Source organism: Bos grunniens, chromosome 16 (assembly GCF_055505025.1).
Source record: "Bos grunniens cultivar Pamir isolate PY7600 chromosome 16, Bosgru_T2T1.0, whole genome shotgun sequence".
In the NCBI taxonomy this organism is placed as follows: Eukaryota; Metazoa; Chordata; class Mammalia; order Artiodactyla; family Bovidae; genus Bos; species Bos grunniens.
The window spans coordinates 77,931,664-77,959,560 of record NC_141180.1 but is presented as its reverse complement, the minus strand read 5'-3'; the positions used below and the strand labels follow the sequence as shown (position 1 = coordinate 77,959,560).

At 49.8% G+C, this 27,897-nt stretch overlaps 1 protein-coding gene across 2 annotated transcripts; it reads right to left on the bottom strand.

Annotated features, from left to right (window-relative positions):
• Nucleotides 1–4,737: 4,737 nt before the first annotated feature.
• Nucleotides 4,738–17,676, bottom strand: FCAMR (Fc alpha and mu receptor). 2 transcript variants are annotated; one of them, XM_086342886.1, is made up of 6 exons: nucleotides 17,306–17,676; nucleotides 14,523–14,583; nucleotides 8,798–9,136; nucleotides 7,120–7,879; nucleotides 6,294–6,448; nucleotides 4,738–5,428 (listed from the first exon to the last, which is right to left on the bottom strand). In XM_086342886.1, the coding sequence occupies exons 1-6, from the start codon at nucleotides 17,342–17,344 to the stop codon at nucleotides 5,259–5,261; spliced, it is 1,524 nt and encodes a 507-aa protein (XP_086199012.1). In that variant the 5' UTR covers nucleotides 17,345–17,676; the 3' UTR covers nucleotides 4,738–5,258. The 2 variants fall into 2 exon arrangements, with proteins under 2 accessions (XP_086199012.1, XP_086199011.1); XM_086342885.1 differs by lacking the exons at nucleotides 14,523–14,583; nucleotides 17,306–17,676 and having other exon boundaries at nucleotides 8,798–9,893.
• Nucleotides 17,677–27,897: the final 10,221 nt, after the last annotated feature.

The window sequence follows — 27,897 nt, the reverse complement described above, 5'->3', positions numbered from 1 at the left end:
CACTGCCCAGATGTCCAGCCCCTCACTGTTTTCCTAGCTCTGTTGATTCCTAATTAGAAAGTGAAAACGACATTTCTTCTAGGCCTTCTGGAGTGGGGCGGGAGTCAGGGGTTGTCTGTACTCAATCGTTGTGACTGGTGGGGGTGTGACGGCAGAGATGGTGGTGGGCACGCCTGAGCCCGAGGGGGCTAGAAGTGTTGAACCAGAGCGTGAAAGATCCTGGAAGTGGAAAGTCAGCTTCGGTCCCCAGGTTCCTTCAGTTTCCCCTAGGCCAGTTCCGGGACCCCAGAGAGCTTTTATTCTCTGATTCTGCTAGGCAGGAACAAATGAGCAAATCTTTTCTGAAGTTACCAAACCACTCTCTTGCCCTCTACTGCCTCTATCCCCTGGCCAGGGAGGGGCGGAAGAAGGAAGATTTTCAGAGCAGACATCCAAAGTCAATAGGTGGAGTGTCAGGTGGCAGGGCCCAGCCCCTCTCATAAGCCACTGGGGTCCTCCTGAAAACTTGCTGTTTCCTTGTTCCTGGTCTGAACTTGGCCTTTAGCCGAAGCTTTGCCTGGTGGCAGCCATTAAAAACACATCCTCTGTGATCCCCCTGCAGCCTGTGCCCATCCGAGCCTCAACATTCCCATCTGTACAATGGTGTATAATCCGTTTCTTTCCAGTGACATATACTGTAGTTGGTTTTCAGCTGTCTGTGCTACACGGGTGGGGGAGAGTTGTATTTCCTAACCAGTCTGTCCTTCCCATGCCAGGATTTAAAGAAGCAAACTCCCCAGTGCCCTCTTCCTGAACTCTTGTTTGAAGTGCAACATCATCAAATTATGGGACAACTTGGAAAATGCTTTCGGTCACGGTCATCATGGCTCTCTTCCTTCTAAGATACTCAGGGTTGGGGAACCAGGAATCTGTAACATTAGGAAAGGAGGTGGCCCTTGTTAACTGAACCTCTGTGCTCAGAGCAAAACTGGTAGGTCTAGATCAAGGCAAGAAACAGGCAAAGGATGGGAACTTGGTCAGAGGCCGGAAGAGGCAGAACAGAAAACCCTGGATGCTAATCAGCGAATGTTTCAGCCAAACAGGACCAGGAGGCAAAGAGCGGCCCCCTGACCCAGTGCCTCAGTACTCCTAATGCCTATGGGCCTCTAGGAGTGCGGTATCGGGTCTGTTCCGGCAGCTGGCACCTCTCTGCTGCCCATCTGGGTTTCAGCTGTCCCCTTGGAGGGTGGGCCATGGGGTGATGGCTCAGCCCCTTGTTGACAGTGAGGGGAGCAGTTTGGCCTGGGAGGCCCAGTGCCTGTAAGTCACGCTGTGTCACTTCCAGAAACATGGAGGGCTTGGTGGCCCTGGACTTGGCATGCAGCACCACCCACAGAGAACGCACTTCCTTAGTATGGGCTCTCCATTCTCCATTCGACCTTTGTCAAGCTCTTAGCCCTGGATTATCTGCACCAATGGAAAATAATCACATAATACATGTCTACTTGACTGAAGTGAAGTGTAAGTCCTTTCGTGGAAATACCTCCCTCTCTGTATATGACGGGAGCTGATTCTGTACTTCCCAGACCCCACTGGCTCCTGGAGTAGAGGAAGTAACCCCCCAAACCTTGTATGAGAAGGGTATGAGAAGTCGGCTGCCAAGTCAAGCGCTTGTCCTGAGTTACCTGTGACAGATGGACACCCCTGCAAGCGGTTAGGATCTGAGCTGGATTTTTGCAAATGCCAGTAAGGACCTCAGGGCTGGTCAGTGAAGTTTTCTCACTTAGCTCCAGCTCTCTGAACTTTTCCACTTCACTTAGCCAGGACAGGAATAGGTCAGCTCAGTGACTGAAGAGAACAAATTACTGGAAATGATTATGAGACTTTTTACACACAGGCCTAAAAGAGGAAAACAAGGACTTCTCTAGAATCTTAAACAGGGAAGCATGTGACCAAAATAAGCAAGCTGTAAGTCCAAGCATGGTGGTGCAGTGCCATGATCAAGGATTTCGTTTGTGGCTGCCTTGTGTTCAGTGGCTCCCGGCCACTTTCTGTCTCCTCGGTCTTCTCATCTGTAAAATGGGGATTATCTTGCCTACTTTATAGAAATGTTGCATCAAGTGAGCGTAGAACGTGAAAACACCCGGGACTGTGCCTGCTTGGTAGAGATGCTCAATGAACAGCAGCAGCATTGTTATGTAGCAAGGTGAGACTTGGGAGGGTTGCTCCCTAATCCAGAGAACATGCTTGATCTTAGGAAAGGGAGTGCTTCCCTGTATCTTGGATACTTCCTATGGACACTTGGCTGATTCTAGCTTCAGAGATGGAAGTCCCCCTGCTTCTCATCCCAGAGATGTGGGTATCAAGCTAGCTGGGGATAAGAGATTAAAAACCAGAGCGCTGACAGTTCCCAGAGGTGGCCATGGCCTTCTTAGCCTCCTTTGCCTTTGGCCCTTTAAATCCTGGACCTTGCCCCTCTCCAATTATCCGTTTGCCCATAAAGGAGCACCTTAAGCCCATAAAGGAGTGCCTTAAGCCTTAGGGGTTCCCCCACTTCCTTCCTGGCCAAGATTTCACTCAGATCTTATCTCTGCTCAGCTCCAAAGACTTTGGTCTTGGCTCTGCTCCATCCCTTTGAGCTTGTACTGGCTCTCCCTGCTGGTGGACCTCAGCTTTCCTTGGAACACTCTGGTTTGGCAGCCTCTCCTACTTCTGGAAGCTGCCCCTGACCCCAACCCCTTGGACAACACTCTTGCCCCCAGGTGCCCTCCCTCCCCCAGGCAGGTGGTCAGGCAGAATGCCCAACTGCTGCATCCCAGATAGAGGCTTACAAGGGCTCAGAAGGAGGAAGGTGCCAGCAAAGGGTGGTCAAGGGAAGCTGTTGAGGAGGTTGGGGTCAGATCCTTCATATCAGAGTGGGAAGTGGAGAGCCTCAGTTGGTTTTACGGTTTAATGCAGGGATTGGCACTAAGGCTGTAAATTAATTACCGCTCTTGAGCCAGATCCAGCCTGTGGCCTGCTTCTGTAAATAGTTTTGTTGGAACACAGCCAAAAGTTATTCACTTCAGGATGGTTTTTGGCCACTTCTGGGTTGCCAGGGCAGAGTGGAGCAGTTGCAACAGAGGCTTTACAGCCTGCAAAGTCTGAAGTATTTGCTCTCTGGCCCTTTATAGAAAAGGTTTGTGACCCCTGATTCAGTGCATCAGGCTTCCCCAAACAAGGAGCGATTTGAGGAGCCCAGTCTTGTGAGGTCACTTCAAGCTAAACACGATAGTCCAAAACCCGAGGAAACACGTACAATGTCCCCTGACCCTCCCACCAGGGCTATTCATAATGCACCTTGGTGTATTAAAGTCTTCCAAAATTCCTGCACAAAACCTGCTTTTGGTTTAAGCCATGTTTCCCAAATTTCTTTGATCTACCAAACCTTTTCCTCAGAATAGCTCGTAACAGTCCTCAGAAGCTAGCGTTTTGTGGATGCCTCTGGAAAACACTGCTGGAGTGTATAGGACCCTGTATAGTCTGATTTGCTCCCATTCCTGCATGCCATGAGCTGAGGGACCGTGGTTGAACTCTATACCCCTGAGGGCCTGTTTCCACATCGGTTGGATGGGATGACGGTGGCTCTTCTGTCTCTCTTACAGGTGTTTGAAGCAGGCCCCTGAGATCATGTGCATGAAAATGGTCTAGAGCCAGGGGTGTGGTGTCTTTGATTCCTGAGTTTTGATGGTGAGTTTTGCTCTGATATGGTGTTTAGCAAAGGTGAAGTCAGGAAAGCGCTACGTCAAGGTCATGAGTTCCCTTTTCTAGTCCTCATCCTGCCAGTCCTAACTGGGTTAACTGAGTGACTTTCAGCAAGCTGTTTTGCTGCCACAGGGTCTCAGTTATCTCACCCTGGGCAGTGGGTTTTAGACTGGTTGATCTCTGAGGATCTATTAGTGCTAAAGTTCTGTAATCCATTTGGTTAGGTGCAGGCAACTTCACTGCTTATCCAAAACAGTGAGCCTTTCTCTCCCAAACCATGAAGAGCATTTCATATTTATGCTCTCTGGACAGTGTCTGGGTTCAGCCCCAGCTTTGCAGGGGCAGCAAGGCAGGATTTGTGGTGCTGCTGACAGCTTCGGAGGCAGGGCTGAGCTTTCTGGGAGTATCTACCTGACAATTCCTGACTTGATGCTGGAGCCTTTCTTTCCCTTCTCTTCCATTGCTCGAGGGCTGCTCTGTCCAAACGTGAAGCTCAGACGGCTTGTTGACAGAGCCGGCAAAGTGAAGGAGCAGAGGTGACGCCTGACGAGACATGACACCCGGGACTAGAGCAAAACCCCCAACAAGCATGTGATGAAATGGTCGCAAAGCAGAATCCACATAAAATTCCTCTTGGCTATCTTCTTTCTTATCCACCCCTCTTACCATAACCGCTTTCCAGCTTTATCAACAGTCCTTGGCATCAGGGATTTATAAGCAGTTGAATCAGAGGAGCTTTATGAAGAAGATGAGAATCTACTGAAAAATACCCTTCTCCTTCATGAACTTAGGAAAATCCCAGAAAATCTTGACTGGGTCAAAAGGTCTACAGCATCATGTGTATGGGGCCAAATGGGGAGGGATGAATGGGGAACAAGTGTTCTTTCTCTTGGTCCCCATGTAGGGACCTGTGGGATCATCTATGGGCACCTCCCCAGCATTGAAAGTGCTTCAGAGCATCTTCATGGGCAGGGTCACCAGAGGCCACAGAGACCACGCCCCTCCAGTCAGCCATTCAGTACACTTATTTATTGGGGGTTCTACTGAGCTGAAGTTCTTCGGGGACATGGTGAGAAGGACAACATGCAATTACTGCCCCCAGAGCTTAGAATCTACTGGAAATGAATAATCAAACGTGTGCAGTAGGCTGGGTGCTAAGAGACATCAGAAAAGGGGGCACCTACAGGGGCTAGGAGTGATGGTTGAAATTTTGTTAACATTGCACTCTGATTGGAAGCCTCTCCTATTTTCAAACCTCCAGGAATGGAAATTTCATGCCTTATCCAGGTCCACTGACCTCCATCAGTAGTGAACTGATTCTTTCTGGCAGCCTTCTTTGAGTCACAGTGTCACTTATGGCCGTGGAAAATGCTCAACCTTCCTTGGCCCAGCCTTTGTCTCCCTAGATGGAGTCCCACCCCGCCAGCTCCCTCTGCCCCAGCTCTTCACGTGGAGGAAGGAAGAGAAGCAGCTGGGCTATGGTATTCAGTCCTGGTTCCTCTTCCACAGTGACCGAGTGGCTATCCTTCCATTCCTTAGGGTCCTGGGTCTCTCGCCGGGAGACTCAGGCTAGCGTGGAGGGGAGGAGGGTCAACTTGGAGCCTCTTCCTTCCCACCGGGGGTGGCTGGCCTGGCTGGAGGCCCAGCTCCGGGAACTGTGTCATCTGAATCAAGGTGACCCCTGAGGACCTTCCTGTCTTCTGAGCTGCACAGACACAGAGCACACTGTGAGGGTCCTGGGCGCTGAGCCCGACTCCCCAAGAACCACCCTCACCTGCTGCAAGCGTCAAGGGCTTCCTGACCCTTAGATCCGCAGACACTGGGCCAGGCCGTCAGGGCCCTGGGTCTGGGAAGCTTAGCTCCTTTTTCTTGCTCCCACAGTATCTCACCCTTTCTTCGCCACATCTAACCACAGTGGAGCAGTTGCTTTAGATGTGTTTAAACCTGGGCCTGGTGCTGTAAGAGGTCTGCAGAGGGTGTAGGTATAGTTTGGCTGCACCTCTGGGCCCTGCACTCCTGTCTGCTGCTAGCATTGTTCACGTGGTTCCTAAGCCTACACTGCGGAGAAGGCAATGGCACCCCACTCCAGTACTCTTGCCTGGAAAACCCCATGGATGGAGAAGCCTGGCGCGCTGCAGTCCATGAGGTCGCTAACACTCGGACACGACTGAGCGCCTTCACTTTCACTTTTCACTTTCATGTACTGGAGAAGGAAATGGCAACCCACTCCAGTGTTCTTGCCTGGAGAATCCCAGGGATGGGGGAGCCTGGTGGGCTGCTGTCTATGGGGTCGCACAGAGTCAGACACGACTGAAGCAAGTTAGCAGCAGCAGCAGCAGGCCTACACTGAGCAACAGTCTCACCATTCTCTGAAGAACGTCTCCCTAGGCTCTCGGACATAACCAGGACATAAATAAACAGATGACTTTCCCATTTGACAGATAAAGGAACCAAGGCCAAGCTTGGCTGGCATGGCCCAGACTAGCATTTAGCATTTCCACATCCAGCAGTGCTGGCCCCGGCCCTGACCCGCCCCAGTCCTGAGGGTGTCAGAGGGGAACGAGCCCTACCCTCTGCGGGCCTGGGGCGAGTTAGACCCCACTCACAGCTCCCTTTCCTCTGGAGCTTCCTTTTCCATAGAACAAGGGTCACCAGCATAAGCAGGCACAGCACCGATGAGACTGGAGTCAGGAGCCCAGAGAAGTTCTTCTCTTCCAGAGAAATGCTGCAGAGGAAGCAGCAGGAGTGGGCGTCAGAAAAGCACACGAGAGGGGGGCCTGGAGCACCCCAGGAAGCCAAGGCCCTGGGGCCGCACCCCTTATTTTACAGAGGCGACGTGGAGGCCTGGGCCGGTTGGCCGCCCTTGTTCCACGGCTGGCGGGTTAGTCGCTGACCTGGGACGCGGTCCCCTGCCTCCCGGTTCCCAAGTCCTCAGTCCTGCCCCTCCCCAACCACCTGTGTGGGGTCCCTGCCAATGGGCCACAGGGGCCAAGAGAACTGAGTCAGGGTCAGGGAATCCACGCTAGGCATTTGGTTCTGCTGCAAAGTCTCTCTTTGTGGCTTCGGTGAGTCACCCCACCACCCTACCTTGCCACCCGCTGGAGCTTTGTTTCCTCATCTTTAAGAAACGAAAAGTCCCAACAGTCCCACCTAAATATTCTAAATATTCTGTTGCTTAGATGTTTGCTCAGTCACGTGAAAATACTCAGACGGCATTCTCCCAGTGAGGACCTTGGAAGGAGGGAGCATTCTGACCCCCCGTGACCTCTGCCCTTAACTGTCCTGAGGCTACAGAGGGGGAGGAGAGGAGTGAGCAGACCCAGGGGCACATGAAGCTGAGCTCACTGAGGGAGCGGGCAGAGGTGCAGCCCCAGGGGAGGGGGGCCTGGGGATTACCTCTTTACGGAAGACTCCTCGGTCGGGAGCCCGGGGGGCCCCGCTGCCAGGGCCTGGCTCGGCATCACGCGGGGACCACCGTCTCCTGCAGGGGTGTCCAGGTCACCTTCACTGCTTCCCTCCGCAGATGCCATCTCTATACGGGTTGGCTCTGAGGTCCACACAGCCACAGCCGGGATGGTCCCTTCAATGGAGCCCAGGCTCTGTGGCTCAGAAGCCGATGTCTCCTCTTGGAGGGGTTCCCACATCCATCTTTCTGAGGCCAGGATTGATGGCCTAATGGTCCCTGCGGCTGTCTCAGTGGTGCCCGGGGTTGCGCTGACGCTGTCTGTCTCCTCGCTGGGCCTGCTAACCCCAGGAGTAGTTTCCCTCTCTCTTTCGCTGGCCCTGGCCCTGGTTGCTTCTGAATTGCTGGTGCTCCACACCAGACCCCGTTCTGTTGCACCGGTCATGCCTCTGACTGTTGAAGCCGGACTCTGCACAGTGGGCACAGTTGCCCAGACAGAGCCCTCTACCTGGCTGCCTGTCCCTGGAGCCACTACCGCAGTTGCTCCTGGGATCTGCCTTCCTGTGGCTGAAGCCGTGGTTTTCCTGGCTCCTGGAGTCAGGGCAACTGTATCCCATCCTGTCCTCTGTCTTCCTGTCGTCTGGGTGTTTCCTCGTGTGCATCTTTTGGTGGCCGGGGGTGATGTTATTTCAAAGGATCCTGTGATGAGCTCACCATAGTCCAAAGTGGCTGTGGGGATGGTTCTGGAAAGACCTGTGTGAACAGCAGAAGGAGGCCTAATGAGAAGGCTGTCTGGGCTGCCTGCAGGCTTTAGCAAAGGACATCAGGCTTGAGGTGTTTGCCGTGTAGAATGTACCCTCACTAAGCAGTGCAGTCTTTGGCCAATATATTGGATAAAACAGAAAAAGCCAGATGTATTCTCCAGTCTGTTGCGAATATTGACACTTTATGTTCCTGTCTCCTTCTTTTATGCCCACATGTTCTCTATCCAACTGCCCCAGGACCCCATGGTGTCCGCTTCCCCAGAGGCCCACAGCCCTTCATGTACTGCTCTGCAAATGAGAAAAAAAGAAAAACTCCAGCCACAGCAGAGTGGCCAGCGTCTGCAGATGGTTAGAGAGCAGCCTCTAATCGAACAGTCCTCTCTCTGGACTCCTGTCTGCCTGCACCTCCTCTCACAGCCTGGACGCCCTTACCTGGACTTTGGGTACCTGACTCTGGACAGCTCTCTGGAACTGGCCGCACAGGACCCCGGCCTGGCCCCTGCCGGACGCCTGCTGAGAGGCTCTTGTCTTAGGAAGGGCTCGGTCCTGCCCATCTTACCTGCTCCGCATGTCTGAACAAAGAGATGTGACCATACGGAGCCACATTATCTAACTCACTAGCTTCATGGAACACTTCAAATACGCGTGCCACAGCGTTCAGGGGGAATAGGGTGGGATCGCTTACGGGGAGTCCCTAGTATTGGGCCGTTGGCGCAACTGGGCCATTTCCCTGGTATCTACCTTCCCTCCATCTGAAATGCAAGCCCGCACCTTCGGTCCTTGGATGACCCCACCTTTCATCATCACTGTCCTCGTGTTTAACGCCCTCCTGGGCATCTGGGCTTCCTGCGGTCTCTCCCCCTTCCTAGCATTCATCACGCCTGACCCGCCAGCCGCCGGCCCTGACCTGGAGAGACCGTCAGGTTCATGCTGAAGAACAGCGCGTTGTTTGAGTTCCCGAGGCCGCAGCGGTAGCGCCCCTCGTCCTCCGGGGACAGCCGGGACAGCCTCACCACAAACAAGCCTCTTTTCGGGAAGTCCGCGAGGGCCACGCGGCCGCGGTAGCGCAGGTGCGTGTAGCGGTTGGTGGACACGACGGTGCGACAGACCCCCGCCGGGGGCCCGAGGCGGCACCAGTACTTCCTCAGGTGGCTGTTGATGGCCAAGCTGGGGTACCGGCACTGGATGGTCACAGCTCCCCCAGGCTTCCCAGACACCAGCCGTGGGCCCGTCAGTGCGCTGGTGGCTGCAGGCAGAGGGAGAAAAAAGTCCATGGAGAAAGAGTGCTGAGTGTGTCGCCGTTTGAGGAGCTCTGAGCTCCAGACTCTGCTAGAATTAGGAAACAGGTCAGAAAGTGCCTCTGTGAAAGTAGAGATTTTGTTGTTGTTAAAGTCGTGTCTGCCTCTTTTGTGATCCCCTATGGACTGTGGCCCTTCCGGGCTCCACTGTCCATAGGGTTTCCCAAGCAAGAATACTGGAGTGGGTTGCCGTTTCCTCTTCCGGGGCATCTTCCTGACCCAGGGATCGAACCTGTGCCTCCTGCATTAGCAGAAGGATTCTTCACCACCGAGCCACCGGGGAAGCTAAAAAGAATCAATATAGAAATGTCAGTGCTTAGCATTAGATCAGGAGTAGCCCCAGAGGATGGAATGGAGCTGTGTGAAAGGCCCCATCTGAGAGATGAAAATGCAAGAATGATTTTACCACTGTTCAGCTAACCACCACAGAACTTACATTGTGCCAGCTGATCTTCTGCGAGTCTGCCCAGAGTGTGGGTTCTAGCCACTGGGCTCCAGTGCAGATGTTTAAAAAACATGCAGATGTTTAAAAAGCTGCCACCTAAGCACCTATAAGGGGGCCAAGGCAACACCTGACAAAAGACCGTGATTTGTTTGCATGGAATGTAAAAGAGAGATACTAGAACAAGGAGGTCCCACTGTATAGCAGAGGGAACTATATTTGGTATTCTTTGATAAACCACAATGGAAAAAGAGATGAAAAAGAATATACGTATATGTATAACTGAATCACTTTGCGGTACAGCAGAAATTAATACAACATTGTGAATCAGGTATACTTCAATACATTTTTTTAAAAAGAGAGATGTAAAATAGTAAAAACAGAAGCGTGTGCTTGCTGCTGAAAGGAGAGGGTGCTGAAAGCACAGGAATCCTGCCCTGCTTGGCGGTACCTTCTCAGACCAGTGCTTGCAACACTTCTCACTTTTCTCTAGAAATGGAAACCACCAAGGGCTGCCGTCAAAGCTGAGAAGAACGGTGACTACGTCTGCTTTGGCAGTGGCTGCGATCATAGCTAAAGCTCAGTCTACGGCCCTTTCACTGACCGCCTCTTTACCCTGGCTCTGGGATGTCTCTGCTCCTTGATGAGATCTCAGACCTAATTTCAAGTACAGTAGCTTTTGTAGTGTCACTTGGATAAGAAAACACACAGCCCAATGATTGTTGCAATTCCAGTCTCTTATCCAGTTGAAGCCTTTTTCCTTTCTTCCAGCTATGCTTGGAGGCCTGATGTTTGGGAGGGGGACTGCTCAGGGTACCTTGCTTTGTTGGACCCCCTTCTCTACTCAGAGCTGCTGTTGGGGCCCCTCTGGGGCTGGGCGTGGAGGGGAGAGGGGACGGCAGGAGGAGTCCTGGCCTGCAGGTGGCATCCTCTGGGTAAGGCAGTGTCCAGCATCGTGTCCTTCCCTGTTGCCTCCCAGATTCCCTGTCGGGGCCTCTTGCTGCAGTTAGTTCCCACCTGGCAGGAACTGCCTCCTCTCCTGCTGGCCTTTTAACAGCTCCTTGACATCAAGCCTGTGACCTGGGGCCTCATGCCCCTTCGGTTGAAGTCACAGTTCCCCCTGGGTGGCCCTCTTGCTGGAGGCCCTGGGGCAGCTCCTTATCTGGGATCCACATTTGGTCCCCGCTGGATCCGAGCTGTCGGAAGACTGCTGGGACTACAGCAAGCTTGTTGAGTGGCTTCCTAGAAGTGCCTTCTCTTACTCCTCTAAAAGTGGGGAAGAGGTGAGCCCTCTGTCCCTTATGGACAGGTGGTGCAGGGCACATCACACTGCTTCTTTCCAGAAAGCTCTTACTGTGAGATCTTCTTTTCAACCCATGATGATTCTTCGGGGAACGATATGGGGGCTATTTCTGGAACAACCAGCTTTGCCATCTCTCTCCACAGTCCTGTATCGGTGCTATAACATCTTGCTTTAGGATATGGGTGCCTGGCATCTACAACTTGTTCTATGTCTTTGAAAGTGAAAGTTAAAGTCACTCAGTCATGTCTGACTCATTGTGACCCCATAGTCTATGCAGTCCATGGAATTCTCCAGCCCAGAATACTGGAGTGGGAAGCCTTTCCCTTCTCCAGAGGATCTTCCCAACCCAGGGATCAAACCCAGGTCTCCCGCATTGTGGGCAGATTCTTTACCAGCTGAGCCACAAGGAAGCCAAGAATATTGGAGTGGGTAGTCTATCCCCTCTCCAGTGGATCTTCCCGACCCAGAAATCGAACCGGGGTCTCCTGCACTGCAGGTGGATTCTTTACAAACTGAGCTATCAGGGAAGCTCTATGTGTTTAGCACCTCTGAACCCAAGAAAGTTTAATCCTGTTGCCAGGATTGGCTACATAATTTGCAAGGCCCAGTGCAAAATAAAAATGGAGGACCTCTCATTCCAAAGTTACTAAGAGTTCACTAAGGCAATGCTATGCTATGCTAAGTCACTTCAGTCGTGTCCGACTCTGTGCTACCCCATAGACAGCAGCCCACCAGGCTCCCCCGTCCCTGGGATTCTCCAGGCAAGAACACAGGAGTGGGTTGCCATTTCCTTCTCCAATACATGAAAGTGAAAAGTGAAAGTGAAGTCGCTCAGTCGTGTCCGACTCTCAGCGACCCCATGACTGCAGCCTACCAGGCTCCTCCGTCCATGGGATTTTCCAGGCAAGAGTACTGGAGTGGGGTGCCATTGCCTTCTCCGAACTAAGGAAATAGTAGAGCATTAAACCAGGCACCTTATAAACCAGGCCCTGTGTGACTGCACAGGGCACATGCCCATAAAGCTGGCCTGCCTATTGCATGTGTCTTAAGGTCTCATTATAGGAAGAGTCAAGACCATAAATGTTAGAGATAAATCAATACTCACTGTGGGTTTAATTAAATGACACATCGAAACTATGCCACTGTTGATAAAGTTACATAGCAACTTATCATAAAAAGCAAGAATCTTTGTAATTACAAACAAGGACTATCTCAGGACAACAGTGATGACATTCTGATTTCTGGAATCTGTGTGTGATCTACATGTGTGTGTGGGGCAGGGGGCAGAGCAAGAGGATTTATGAGCCTCATTGATCAGCAGGATGGGGTGTTCTGACTTTGCAGTTGAGAGCTGATTAGGAATCCTTAATCAACTTTTGCAATGCACATTTTTTTCTTTTATCAATATCAAATTTCATGCACCCTTAAGAACTTGTTCAGTGGATAACTGGTAGCTCTTGCGTGTGCGTGCCAAGTTGCTTTAGCTGTGTCTAACTCTTTGTAACCCCGTGGACCGTAGCCTGAGAGGTTGCTCTGTTCATGGGATTCTCCAGGCAAAGAATAGCGAAGTGTTGCCGTGCTCTCCTCCAGGGGATCTTCCCGACCCAGGGCTCGAACCTGCGTCTCTTATGTCTCCTGCATTGGCGGGCAGGTTCTTTACCACTAGTGCCACTCAGGAGGCCTGACTCTTATGTAAGCTCTTAGTTATATGTGATAAAGGCTTGGGGAATTTTGTACTAGTGACTGTGAGAATTAAAGAAAGGGCTGGCATTTTAGGGTCAGTGTGATGGCTCCCAGGGGCCCCTTGTGGAGGTGATGCCCCTATTATCATTCACCCATCATCTCCCAGCAGTGTCCGCTGTGTGGCTTCAGGCAGGGACGGGGAAGTGAGGCCTGCAGTTGGAGACCACAGACTGGAGCCTGACTTGGTGTGAGGAGTTGTAAGGGGCATGTGGCAGGAGCAGGGAGAGCCGGCTTGGGCCTGGGACGGATCACTTCTGCCCCAGCAACAGGATGAGAAAGGTCTGGGCGCTCCCTTTGCCCAGCGGTGGGGCCCAGCCGGTAGAGAACCAGCCTGCAGCCATCTGAGATGGGGTCTTCTGTGTGCAGGGACCACAGTAGGGAGATGGTCCCTGGAGGGGTCCTCAAAGACATCCACAAGAGGAAGATCCAGCTCTTAAGCCTAGCAGGCCAGAGAGTTCCAGGCCACTCCATCAGGTATGAGCAGCCTGCCTCCTGCTTCCCCTCCCACCCGCCACTGTGACCCTGCTGGGGTCCCAGGTGCCAGCTGCCTCCGAGTGGGGGAGAAGGACCAAGGGAGAGGGGGAAGGCAGCCTCACACCCCTCCCTGCCTTCCTGACTGCAGGCCTGGGGTGGCCGGGGGGCGGGGGGCACATCTCTGAATGAAGATGAAATGGTTGACCAAAATATTTAACTGTTTACTTAAAATGATTCAATTAGAACTTTCAAGACTTGAAAAATCATGGGTCTGCCTGAGTTTTCATTTGGGGGCCAGGAAGCTTGCTCCTACTGAAAAAATTTAAAGGGGGCAGTGAGAGATGAAAATAAAGAGGTGGTGTGATTATATCACAGAGGTTTCTTGCTCCAATATTAGCTACCTTTGATTCATTAAAATATGATTTGTTTATAAGCCAAACAAAATTATTTTTGGTGTTATTATTTGTTGTTCAGTCAATAGATCATGTCTGATTCTTTGTGACCCTGTGGACTGCAGCACACCAGGCTTCCCTGTCCATCACCATGTCCTGGAGCTTTCTCAAACTCATGTCCATTGAGTTGGTGATGCCATCCAACCATTTCTTCCTCTGTTGTCCCCTTCTCCTCCTGCCTTCAATCTTTCCCAGCTTCAGGGTGTTATCACAGGATTTATTTGTTAATTTACTCTTTCAACATTTTTATTAAGCATCTACTTGGATACTCTGGGCACAGACTTACTGCCTTCCATAGTGGCTCCCCATTACCATCAGAATAAAACCAGATACCACAGCATGGAGACAGGACTGTGCTGCCCTGTCTGAGCCTGATCACCACACCAGCCTGCAACTTGACTTTCATCCATCTGTCCCTAGTGCCTGGTACAGGGTAGGCCCTCCATAAGTGTGCACTGACTAAAGAAGTAAATGCATCGATGTGGTTTTTATTTACCCATCTGGTTTCTTTGTAGACCCTGCACTCTTTAAGGCAAGGTCTTTGTCTTTACATGACTGGTACTGTGGCCTGGCAGTTGAGTTATTTTAGAATGAGTGCTAATAGAGCGATGCTATCCTGGAACCCATATCTCAAAAATGCAGCTGACTTTCAGTCGTCAGTTTGAATGGAAGAGGGCAGAGACAGATCAAAACACTGAATATCCCAGTGATCATCAGGCTGGACATACACCTTTTCGTGTGAGCTCTCGCCTCCCACCCTCTTCCTGGGCCCAGATCCAATCACTCCCTCGCTCCAAAGCCATGGAGAATGCCTGTACTTTGGAGGGGTTGCTGAAGGCCACTGAGGTGCTCACCGGCCTGCAGCCTGGAAGGCTCTGGTCTGGATGTGCAAGCTCTGAATCTGGCTGTTTGGGACTCACCCTGTAGCAGGCACATCAGGAGGAAGACAAGCATTCTCCATCCTGCCCTCTGGCTGGTGACCTGCAAGAAAAAACCACTGTCAAAGAGGAGGCCTGAGAGCAGATGAGTGAGACGCCGGTCCAGTAGCCCTGGGATCTGGTTGGTCACCTTCTCACTGAGGGATTGGGGTGAGCTCAGCCCTGGGGCCGGATCAGCTTCATTTAAGAGCAGGATGTCACGGCCCTTTGAGAGAAGCGTGGCTCCATCCTCATGGCCCCAGACACGCCACATTTGGGCTGGCTCGCTGCCACCAAGCCTGGAAAAACTCCCTCCGTGGCATGCCAGCCCCAGCACCTGCTTGCCAGCCTGGGGCTCTAGATCTGTGTAGTGGAAACTCTCCAAGCCAGAAGTTTAAGGCTTAGTTGGAACTGTGGGACCCTGGAAAGGTTACTCAGTGTTGGGGATCAGCTTCCTCTCCCGGGGAATGAGACTCAGTACAGGTGCTGTGCCACTTAAATGACTGAGTTAGAAGCGTCCACAGGGGGCCTGGTGCCGAGTCTCCCACTTCCCCTTCTGTTTCACAGAAGGATTGCTTCCTACAAGGAAAAATCTCTCTCACTGATGTGAGCCTCCAGGCAATAGCAGGAGTTAAAAATCAACTCTCAGGCCAAGTCGTTTCTGCCCGAGGGTCCTGTTCCGTCTCTCCTCCACAAGCTCTTGAAATCCCTCCCTGGCCCCTGGCCCTTGCTGATCTCCCCCTGCTCTGGTCTCTCCCACAGGCCAGGGAGCTCCTGGAAGGTAGGACTTTGAGCCTCCAGGCTCTGAATTGGGATCTAGCCTGGTGTAGGTGCCCAAGGCACGTAACTGAGCATAACTAAACAAGTTATGAACAAGAACCTCTCATTCTTTTGACAAACACCATACTGACCATTATCAGTGGCCCTTTGTTGCTTGCTGATGGAAAAAAGGCAAGGATTGTGTTAATACATTATGCTTCTTTTGTCGTCCCCAGAGGGTTTTCATGGATGCTTTTTGAGTGGTTAAAAATCTCTTCTTTGAATATTTCTACTCCCTGCAGCTCCTGGGACCTGTGGATACTTTTTCTAAAGAAATCAAACTGCAGTTAGCCATTGTTTCCTTCTTCCCACGCTAATACCTGTCCTGCTCATGTTGAGAACAATCTCATACAGTCATAATCTGGTCCCCTCACCCCACTCCCTCTCCAAATTGACAAAACCACATGTGGCCAGTGGCCAGACTGGGCTTGGGCTAAAGGAGGAGAAAAGGGAACAAGGTGGGAGTGGGGGGGGCGTGGTTCAGAGAAACAGGAGAAGGGGGAAGGGAGGGTGAGGCAGGAGGTGAAGGGAGGAGACAGCGGAGAGAAGGAGACGGAGTCCGTGGTCGGCTCTGTGAGGCACCTTGTCACCTCAGCATGGCTCTGCCTGGCTGTGTCCACTCAAGCCTCTGCGAGCTGTACCCAGGTGGAGCCCCCAGGGTGGTCGGATCTGGCAAGGTTCACAGGTTCCCTCTGCCTCCTGTCTCGGGCACCATCATGGCAGCCTCAAGCCCTCCCTGCCCTCAAAGCTGCTGGCTTCCTGCTCTCATCTGGAGGCTCTCCCAGGTGTGTCTGCACCTAATCTGTTGTTTGATTAATATCCACCAGGTCCAGGCTATTTCTGGGGCTGCTGTCCAGGTTCCCCCAGGCAGGTTTTTCTCAAGTGCTAAGTGCCGACACAGCACACATTGGGGCCAAAGTCTGCACTGCCTGGCTTCTCTGAAGCCCCAGTGGGCGCAGCTATCTCTTGGCTACAGGAGCAAAACCGCCTCTGCGGGGCAATGAGGAAGCATGGGGTGTGAGATAAAATGCCTCCAAAGAGTTATCAGCCTTGATTGGAGGTTGCAAGGATAACATCCAACGGAAAGCCTCCAAGTCAACAAACCTCTTTCCAGGAGACAGGGAGCCCCAACTCAGTAGCTTGGGGCCAAATACCTCTAGGATCGTGCATTGCATTTTAGAGGACAGGGCACATTGGGGAATTCTCTTGTCCCTCAGTCCCACTGGGAAGGGCTCTACCCCAGCTTCAGCCCAGGCTGGTGTGTAACTCCCCAAGTCCTTGCTGCCCCCTTGAGCCCTGCTTCTCTCTTGTCCTCCCACCTGTGGCAGCAGACGAGAAAGGAAGGAGGCAGGTGTAGAGGAAAGAGCACAGAACCAGGATTCAGGAGGTTCCGTGTTGCCCATGGCAATGACCTTGAGCAAAGCATCTCTCCTCTCCACAGCCACACAAAAACTTTGACTGCAGGAGCTCCATGCTTCCTTCTCCTTCTTAATGTTAACATGTGTGTGTGCTAAGTTGCTTCAGTTGTGTCCGACTGTTTGCAACCCTAAGGGCTGTAACCCCATAGGCTCCTCTGTCCGTGGGATTCTCCAGACAAGAATACTGGAGTGGGTTGCCATGCTCTTCTCCAGGGGATCTTCCTGACCCCAGGGATCCAACCCGTGTCTCTCACGTGTCCTGCATCAGCAGGCTGGGCTGTTTGCCACTAGTAGCACCTGGGAAGCCCTTCTTAACGTTAGTTGGTTCTAAGTCACTCGGGGGACTGTAAGGAGTCCTACACTCTGGTGGGAGGGAGAGTGGGAGTGAGAGAAGAGTAGCACCATAGGAGGGAGATGCTGGCCTGACCTCCAGAATCCTTCCCTGGCCCCTGGGAGCAAGGCCTGGCTGTTCTGGGACAGTTGCTTCTGCCCCTCATCACCCACATCAGGAGACAAGCCCCCAACCCCTTGGGGAAAGCCTCGTCTCACCTTTGGATCTCCAGGCTTAGCTGGGGATTCTAGATCCATCTCAGTCCAGAAATAAAATCCACTTGGACTTTTCCTTTTCTGTTTTTGACGTGCTGGTGATTGGAAACCTTCTAGTTTCTTTTCTTTAAACCTTGAGGCTGAGTTGGCTGTCCGATGCGCTGGAAGGCAGCCGGAGTTAGCACTGGAAACTGGAGGCGTGAGGCATAGGGCTGCTGGTCACCACTCTACACTCCCATCAGCACTTCATGCTGGGCCTCGGTTTTTATTTCTTATAATAGGGAGCCAGTCCAGGCCCCCTGTCATTCTTCCCACCCCTCATTCCTGCAGAACTTTCCCAGGGGTGATGACAGTAGCTTTAAGGGAAACGCACTGACACATATCCTTCTACCTCTTATGTCCCCTCCAGTCCAGGGCCCAGAGTTTTTAGAATGCCCCAGATCAGCCAATTCATTCAGAACTCTTCTGGGTAAAGTGATGCAACAGCTTGGGCAGAAGAGAAAATTCAGGAAAGGAATTCCCCTGCTGTCTGGCTGGCAGCTGGTGCCTACTAGCTGACTGGTCCCCTTCGACTTCCACGGGGAGGCAGTTTGAGGCCCTGACTCCAGTTCAACTGCACGCTTGGCAGCTACCGCTTATGCTCTGGACAAAACACAATAGAGTAAATGAGATGATCTCAATGGAAAGAGAACACTGGCAAGTGTCGCTTATCCAGGTGGATGACGTACTTCAAAATTACCCCAATATTTCCCTGTGGAAGATAGTTCATGGAAATATCTTGCACAAGATGTAATTTGTCTGCCTCTTTTGGCTTTAAACTGACATTAAAATGGCAGGCGTAGCCCAAGCACTCAACAACGAAAGGGCTTCAGGGGACACAAGGCTCTCACCAGGACCCCTGATAGACTAGGTAGTATTCTTGAGGCAGTTAGAAATGACACTTCTTCCTTAAAATAAATAGATGCAGTTGGCGTATTGTTACATATTGGAAACCACTGGGGCAGCATGTATTGCCTATGCTTTCTCCCTTCCAGGTTTGCAGACACAGTAGGGATAGGAACTGAGTCACTGAAAGCAATAGGAGAGGAAAAGAAATACCCCCAGGGGATGCCTAGCATATGGCTGGGACAAGACGGTCTCATGCAGTTGTGCATGCCAGTGTCCTTGTGTTACAGAACCCAGGTCTGGCTGCGAGCCGCTCAAAAGCCATTACAGAGGCCAGGTTGGTGCAAAGGAAAGTTTGCTTTATTTTGGATGCAGGCAATTGTTGGGGAAGCTGGACACTTGTCCAAAGGCCTATCACCGGCACTGACAATCAGGAGTAAGAGCTTTTATAGACAGAGGGAGGGGCTATTTGCAGAAACAGCATGGTCAGCTCAGATAGTCATCTTGAAATTGGTCATCAGTGATCTGGCCAGTGTCATCTTGATTAAGTACAGTTAATCTTCTGTTCCAGGATCTGTTTTTTTTTTTTTTTTTTCCATTTCTTGGGGACTTCAGAATTGTGGCAGCTTATGTCATGGCTACAGTCTGCTCATCATGTACTTAACTTCTCTACCTGGTGGGGGTTTCGGTATCTATAAAAGCTCATGGGATATGGCTCAGAATATTACCTGTAGCCCTTGACAAGGAACTAATGGCTCTTGACTGTTCTTAATGAGCACATTATTATTATTTGGTTTCCTTTGAGTGTTTTCCCTTGTTTCTACATTTCTCACTTCTCTGATTAAACTTATTCTTTGGCTAAAGTTTTTCTGCGGACAAAAGGCAGGCTGAGGACCTGGGGGGCTGGGACCATAGGGCCCTACCCCGTTTCATTTGTGCACAGCTGTGTGTGCTGCCGTCCCAGGACCTGGTCATGGCCTTTAGATCTTCGCGAATACCTAGAGCCTCCCTTGTAAGTTGGAACACGTCTACCATGTGGATGGCCTCCCCTCAGCTGTGGCATCCTGGAGCAGTGTACAGGGTGAAGAACTGTGCGTGGCAGTCCTGCCTTCAGAAACTCACCCTCAGAGTTGAATGACTCCTATGCAGGTGCAGGGGAGAAGGCAATGGCACCCCACTCCAGTACTCTTGCCTGGAAAATCCCATGGGCGGAGGAGCCTGGTGCGCTGCAGTCCATGGGGTCGCTAAGAGTCACTCAAATGAGCGACTTCACTTTCACTTTTCTCTTTCATGCACTGGAGAAGGAAATGGCAACCCACTCCGGTGTTCTTGCCTGGAGAATCCCAGGGATGGGGGAGCCTGGTGGGCTGCCGTCTATGGGGTCGCACAGAGTTGGACACGACTGAAGTGACTTAGCAGCTTAGCATGCAGGTGCAGAGAGGATTGGTGCTTGGCTAGAGTCTCCCCTCCCAGCTCCTCAGAAAGCAGTATAGCCTTGTGGTTGATCACAAAGACTTTGGAATTAGACTCCCCTAAACTGATATCCCAGTTGTACTTTTCACTGGGAAAGTGATGTGGGTCAGATTACTTATCTTTTGGAAACTTCGTTTTCCTAATCTTTAAAACATGTGAATATTAGCACCTATCTCATAAAGTTATTATGTGAATTAAGTGTGATAATCCACGGAGCTTGAAGTGCCTAACAGGCAGTAAATTCTCAGTAAATATTAGCTGATAGTGTTAATAGCTTAACACAAAGCAACAGGGAGCAAGAGTCTTACAATGATCAAACCTTCCCCCAAAGTCCTTTTTGAATGTTTTCACCTATTCTGAGGTCTGCTGCTCTTTATCCTTTTTTCTTTTGCCTTTTGAAAGATTAAAGGAAAGTCAATTTTACTCAGGATATGTCTGGAATGATCTTGTATTTAAAAATAAATACTTGTCAAATTTTCATTATTTTATAACCTATGTGGTCATTTTGCAAAAAAATAATGTCTTCTTTTTGAACACCTTAAAGGCTTTTTTATTATAAATACATGAATTACAAAGTCGAGTTAGTTTGGAAAGCATGGGCTAGTTTTCAGAGCACTGGTCCAAAGCCAAAGTGGTGTCCTCTCTGAAACTTTGTGGGGGTGAAAACTGTGCTGGCTACTTCTTTTGGGAGCATAACTGAATTCTCTTGCCCAGCACAAAGGCACAGGTGGCCTGTTTACATGGATTTATGACACTGTGACCTTCTGATTACAGGGCCCAGACTCCAGAAAAAGGCGAAATAATACTTAGATCAAATGTCAGATCTGGGAAGAGCTTTATTCACTTCCCGACATCCCCATCTCCAACCCCCAATTCCAGTTGTGGCAAAGGCTCTTATTCGCTCAAAAGACACACTAGAGTGAAAATCAGCATACAGAATATTAACCAATCCAAAAAAATCATTTGTTCTGAAAGAATCTATATATTAATCTCTCTCCTTTCCAAAACATGTTTTCTAATGAATAATTAAGAACAATGTATAGAGATGTTTTCACTTCCGTGTTGCTGGTGGTCAAGATTTACATTCCTCCTTGCACATCATTAAGAAGAAGTGGCAAGAATACACAGAAGAATTGTACAAAAAAGATCTTCACAACCAAGATAATCACGATGGTATGATCACTCACCCAGAGCCAGACATCCTGGAATGTGAAGTCAAGTGGGCCTTAGAAAGCATCACTACGAACAAAGCTAGTGGAGGTGATGGAATTCCACTTGAGCTATTTCAAATCCTGAAAGATGATGCTGTGAAAGTGCTGCACTCAATATGCCAGCAAATTTGGAAAACTCAGCAGTGGCCACAGGACTGGAAAAGGTCAGTTTTCATTCCAATCCCAAAGAAAGGCAATGCCAAAGAATGCTCAAACTACCACACAATTGCACTCATCTCAAAATTCTGCAAGCCAGGCTTCAGCAGTACATGAACTGTGAACTTCCAGATGTTCAAGCTGGTTTTCAAAAAGGCAAAGGAACGAGAGATCAAACTGCCAACATCTGCTGGATCATGGAAAAAGCAAGAGAGTTCCAGAAAAACATCTATTTCTGCTTTATTGACTATGCCAAAGCCTTTGACTGTGTGGATCACAATAAACTGTGGAAAATTCTTCAAGAGATGGGAATACCAGACCACCTGATCTGCCTCTTGAGAAATTTGTATGCAGGTCAGGAAGCAACTGTTAGAACTGGACATGGAACAACAGACTGGTTCCAAATAGGAAAAGGAGTACGTCAAGGCTGTATATTGTCATCTTGCTTATTTAACTTCTATGCAGAGTACATCATGAGAAACGCTGGACTGGAAGAAGCACAAGCTGGAATCAAGATTGCTGGGAGAAATATCAATAATCTCAGATATGCAGAGGACACCACCCTTATGGCAGAAAGTGAAGAGGAACTCAAAAGCCTCTTGATGAAAGTGAAAGTGGAGAGTGAAAAAGTTGGCTTAAAGCTCAACATTCAGAAAACTAAGATCATGGCATCTGGTCCCATCACTTCATGGGAAATAGATGGGGAAACAGAGGAAACAGTGTCAGACTTTATTTTGGGGGACTCCAAAATCACTGCAGATGGTGACTGCAGCCATGAAATTAAAAGATGTTTACTCTTTGGAAGGAAAGTTATGACCAACCTAGATAGCATATTCAAAAGCAGAGACATTACTTTGCCAACAAAGGTCCTCCTAGTCAAGGCTATGGTTTTTTCAGTGGTCATGTATGGATGTGAGAGTTGGACTGTGAAGAAAGTTGAGTGCCAAAGAATTGATGCTTTTGAACATCAAAAGTATGTTGATGTTGAACACTCAAAAGCATGTGTTGGAGAAGACTCTTGAGAGTCCCTTGGACTGCAAGGAGATCCAACCAGTCCATTCTGAAGAAGATCAATCCTGGGTGTTCTTTGGAAGGAATGATGCTAAATCTGAAACTCCAGTACTTTGGCCACCTCATGTGAAGAGTTGACTCATTGGAAAAGACTCTGATGCTGGGAGGGATTGGGGGCAGGAGGAGAAGGGGACGACAGAGGATGAGATGGCTAGATGGCATCACCGACTCGATGGATGTGAGTTTGAGTGAACTCCAGGAGTTGGTGATGGACAGGGAGCCCTGGCGTGCTGCAATTCATGGGGTGGCAGAGTTGGACATGACTGAGCGACTGGACTGAACTGAACTGAACTGAACTTGCACATCATTGTACATTTTTCTGCGTACTCTACCCACACATGTAAGCTTTTTTTCTATCCTTGTTATTTGCAGGAGAGACTCTTCCCTCCTGCCCCTGCCTCACCAAAGCTCTGGTTAGAATACTGAAGGCTGCAGAAAGCATTATTTAAAAATGCTTGGAGGGACTTCCCTGGCAGTCCAGTGGTTAAGACTCTTTCTGCCAATCTGGGAACCAAGATCCCCACATGCCTTGGGACAACTAAGCCCACTTGCTACAATTACTTAGCCCACTCAGCCTTGGGTCCGTGATCCATGACAAAAGCAGTCACTGGATTAAGAAGGACTGTAACTAGAGAGAACCCCCTGCTCCCTGTGACTAGAGGAAGCCTGCACACAGCAACGAAGATGCAGAGCAGTCAGAAAAAATAAAGTCATTTGGATTACTACAATCCTTTTATGACTTCCTTAGAAATTCGTAGAGGAAGGTGAACTATGAGACTTGTCACTCGTCCAGATGATAACAGAAGAAAGTGCTTGTATAGAACAAATGATCATTCTATAATGCCATTAGCAAGCTTTTACAACTCCAATCATCATTGGGCTGATAGCAAAGATTACAATCCAGCAACATTCACACCCTCCAAACACAGAAGACATTCTAAAGGCAGCCAGGAGAGTACTGAGGTGGTTTAACTTCCTCCTGGGAAGAGCACAGAGTAAAGAATCCCAGGAGACCGTACCATAGATCATAGCAGTGTACTCATAGCCTAAGATCTTAGCTGATACTCATCTCGGGGTACTGGTGGAGACCACCATGGGAAAACATGCTTCACAGCTCTTAGCGTAAACTTTCTGCAGTGACTTGAGTCTGGGGATTAAAACAAATGTATTTCTTACTGGTTGGGATTATTGGGTTAAGATCCTATTTGGAATAGACATTATCCTGTGATGACTAACCACTGGCCCTTGCAGAATGGAAGGGACCCCAAATAACTACTTTGTCATGGAAGAGCAGCTGGTCTCCCCGAATGGTGCTGGACGGGGGACTTGGGTCAGCTCTATTGCTCGCAGGCTGTATGGTCATTAGCAACAGTGCTAAACTCAGCCTGGTTGGCGGAAGCCCATGGTCCTTCCCTCTGACCCTGACCACTTCTCTTTTGTGTCCATTATGCCAGTGCCATGGTGGCTGATGCCTGAAACTGGCTGATGTCAGGTGGCCAAATCATCCTGTCCGCTTGCTAATTTAGTGCCTCTTCCATGGTGGATACTTTCTAGTGGGCATTAGCCTATGATACAAAGAGCTTCATGCGCCACACCCCGCTCACGTTCACCCACATGTCTCTAACCAATCTTTCTCTACCCAGACCTCTGAATATACTCTAACATCAGGACATTCTTCCTTTAACACAAATTAGATGACCAGGTGCACTGCCTAAAGTTCTGCTTATTGGAAGGATTCTCTTGCTTTCACTGTTTCTCAAGGCTACTCCTTGTAGCCCAACTAACTACTGTTTACTTTCAACTTGAACCCACATATGGCACTAAAGTGAAAGTGAAAGTCGCTCAGTCATGTCCGACTCTTTGTGACCCCATGGATTATATAGTCTATGGAATTCTCCAGGCCAGAATACTGGAGTGGGTAGCCTTTCCCTTTCCCAGGGGATCTTCCCAACCCAGGGATCCAACCCAGGTCTCCCGAGTCGCAGATGGATTCTTTACCAGCTGAGCCACAACTCCTCTATAGATGAAGCCTGGGTTTTGTTCCTCTGCCATGTGGTTTTAAGACGTGCTCCTGTGTGGCCCCTTTTGAATGGAGTGGGAGCGTAGGTGCAGCTGTGGTCGCGGAGATGAGGGGCAGCCTACTGGCTCATGCAGCCTGCATGTGCCCTCAATCCCAGCACTTCCCATTTCTGTTGAGTTGCTGCTGGCCTACTTGACCCTGTGACCTCGTAGGTATAGTGGCCCTCAGTTCATGATGGGCAGTTCCGGATGCATATTCATCTGGGGTCCTGTGTTCAGGTGTTACCTCTACCAGAGCCCAGTATCATGCTAGCAGTGGTTTTTCAAAGGACACATGATTCTTCCTTGCAGATGGTATGGCCTTTCCAAAGAACCACAGGGGACTGTGCAACCATAAGCTCCACATAGCATCTTTTGCCAACACCTGTGCTTCTCAGATTAAGTGGCAGGACTGCTTCCATCTCAGCCTGGACCTGCTGCTGAGCCTTTTCCCGACCTGGGCCCCACTCAAAGGGAAGAGCATTTCATGCCACTTGCTGCCTGGCCTGGAGCAGGTTTCCCATGCGCTGCCTCCAGAGCCAGAGACTTGTCAAATATGCTGTTTCCTTCATTGGGAGGGAAGATGCAGGATATGATGTCCTGTCTTTCACTTGAGATGAGAGTCCCTGGCAGGTCCCTGATCACTGAACCCCTAAAAATATTGCTGATGTGACTATCCCCCAGAATTTCCATGAGGTTTTCCTCTGAGTCATGTGTATCTTACTGGGGCCTCCAACATGCTAACAGCTTCTTGCTCACATGGCCTGATTAGCATAATACCATCAATAAATAATGGATCCATATAACATTCTCCAGGGTGTCCAGTTGGTCAGATCCTTTTGGACTGTATTGTGACATAAGGCAGGGGAGTTAACGTAGCCTTGGGACCAAATTGTAAGTAAATGTTGTTATTCACCCACACAAATGCAAATGGTCTCTAATCCTCTCCTCTGAAGGGAATAGTAAAGAATGCATTCACCAAACCAAAGCTTCATATTATGTGCCTGAGGCCATATCAAATCTGCTACAGTAGATAAACAGATATGGTAGCTAGAATTGGGGTTAATAATTGGTTGAGCTTGCAGTAGTTTATTGTCACCCTCTAGAGCCCACTAGGTTTCTATAGGGGCCAACTGTTGAGTTGAATAGAGATAATATGGGAATTGCCACTCTGCATCCTTTAGATCCTTCAGTTCAGTTCAGTTGCTCAGTCATGTTCGACTCTTTCCGACCCCATGAATCACAGCACGCCAGGCCCCCCTGTCCATCACCAACTCCTGGAGTTCACTCAAACTCACATCCATCGAGTTGGTGATGCCATCCAGCCATCTCATCCTCTGTTGTCCCCTTCTCCTCCTGCCCCCAGTCCCTCCCAGCATCAGAGTCTTTTCCAATGAGTCAACTCTTCGCATGAGGTGGCCAAAGTATTGGAGTTTCAGCTTTAACATCATTCCTTCCAAAGAACACCCAGGACTGATCTCCTTTAGAATGGACTGGTTGGATCTCCTTCCAGTCCAAAGGACTCTCAAGAGTCTTCTCCAACACCACAGTTCAAAAGCATCAATTCTTCGGCATTCAGCTTTCTTCACAGTCCAACTCTCACATCCATACATGACCACAGGGAAAACCATAGCCTTGACTAGACCGACCTTTGTTGGCAAAGTAATGTCTCTGCTTTTGAATATGCTATCTAGGTTGGTCATAACTTTCCTTCCAAGGAGTAAGCGTCTTTTAATTTCATGGCTGCAGTCACCATCTGCAGTGATTTTGGAGCCCAAAAAATAAAGCCAGACACTGTTTCCCCATCTATTTCCCATGAGGTGATTTAAGGGTGATGCAAATATTAACAGTTCCTCCCTACCATGAGATACTGTTTTGTATTTACGATCTTGGCTAGAGATGGGGCACTTTCACAAGCTTCCACCTGGCTTTCCTCACTATGATAGCTCTTACCCAAAAGCCTAAGACCCAGTGACTCAACCAACAAGCAGGTCAGCCCCAGTTACACTTTCAGGGTCTGGAGAAATTACCACTGGGTATATCTGTAGACCCAGTGGGCACACTGTAAACCAGACCTTGGCAGGGACTTTAGTCATTACCTGGCCCCCATATGCCCCACTGGTTAGAATAGGGGGTCAGGGTGATGCTCTGGTTCTCTGGGTATCATGTCAGCTCAGACTCTGTGTCCAGTAGTCCTCAGAACAACTGGGGGTTCTCTTCCCCCAGTTACCCAATCAGACAACTGTGGGTCCCTTTGGGAAGGACTTATGGAATCTTGACTCTGTATGTTAGGTGTGGTGTTGTTGGCTTTTTTTTTTTTTTCTTTTCGGGGCCTGGCTGAATCTGAGTCTGACATTTTATTGGGGTGGCTGCCCTAAGACTTGGAGAAGGCAATGGCACCCCGCTCCAGTACTCTTGCCTAGAAAATCCCATGGGAGGAGGAGCCTGGTAGGCTGGAGTCCACGGGGTCACAAAGAGTCTGACACGACTGAGCGACTTCACTTTCACTTTTCACTTTCACGCTTTGGAGAAGGAAATGGCAATCCACTCCAGTGTTCTTGCCCGGAGAATCCCAGGGACAGAGGAGCCTGGTGGGCTGCCGTCTCTGGGGTCGCACAGAGTTGGACACGACTGAAGCAACTTAGCAGCAGCAGCAGTAGCCCTAAGACTGTCATCCATCGTTGACTTCTTTTAATGGTAGAATTTAAGAAACGATCTTGTTGGTTTTTATTTTGCCTGTGTGTGTGTGCTCAGTCCCTTAGTCATGTTCAACTTTGCAACCCTATAGACTGTAGCCTGCCAGGCTCCTCTGTCCATGGGATTTTTCCTGCAAGAATACTGGAGTGGGTTGCCATTTCCTTCTCCAGGGAATCTTTTTGACCCAGGGATCAAACTCACATCTCCTGTGTTGGCAGGTGGATTTTTTTTTACCACTGTTGCCACCTGGGAAGCCCCATTTATTTTGCCTGTAAGAACACCAGATTCTTTTAATCATCTCTATAATTCTCTGGAGTCAGGGCCTGTGTCTGCACTCCAATCCTGTTACTCATCGAATAATTGCATCCCCTTGGCCTCTCTGGTTCTGGGCCTCTCATCACTGCTGGTATCACTGAGCCAAATTCTCCACCTACCTCTCCTACCAGCAGCCTGGCTTATGGAGAGCCCCCGTCTATCTTTTTTAGTAATACTGGCTCATTTCTTGTAGTTTTTGTAAATATATATTCCCCAGGACTTCTCATGGAACAAAATCATCTGGTAGGTGTTCCAAATGTATGGAACATCCATTCTAGCACGATCCCTTCCTGAATCCTTTTATTTCTTCCTCCACTGCCTGCTGGAGGAGCACTGGCATTTCATTTGCCTCTAGCTTGGGCCATCACTTTCTCTGTGCTTCTAGGAGTCATGGGAACAGTGAGGACTTCCTGAAATCCCTGCCAGGGTGTTAAATCTTATACCCTTGGAAAGCTCTTCCCGGCATTATCTTCTATTTCAGCCTCCTTGGTCCAGACCTTCTGAATCTAGTCCCATATGATCGTCTCTGACTTTGGTTGAGTCACGCTGACTAGGGCTTGCAGCTCATTTTCTTCCATTATCAGGACCAGCACATCCCAACTGGTGATGTTGGGACTTATCCCTACTTCATAAGCTTAGTTATCTGGAAGGTAGATGGTGGGGAGAGGTCTCTGTAGGGTCTTCAAGGAAGATGGGGTGGTGGGAATTGGGGGTTAGAGAGAGTGGTGC

Bases quoted from the DNA above. Each gene is read 5' to 3' on its own strand.
- FCAMR (XM_086342885.1), bottom strand. From the start codon at position 9,398: ATGCCCCGGAAGAGGAAACGGCAACCCACTCCAGTATTCTTGCTTGGG. The intron at 7,880-8,797 runs GTCAGGGCCGGC...CTGTTCACACAG, and splicing joins GAACCTGACGGTCTCTCCAG to GTCTTTCCAGAACCATCCCC. The intron at 5,429-6,293 runs GTAGGGCTCGTT...GTGTCTGTGCAG, and splicing joins TCGCCCCAGGCCCGCAGAGG to CTCAGAAGACAGGAAGGTCC.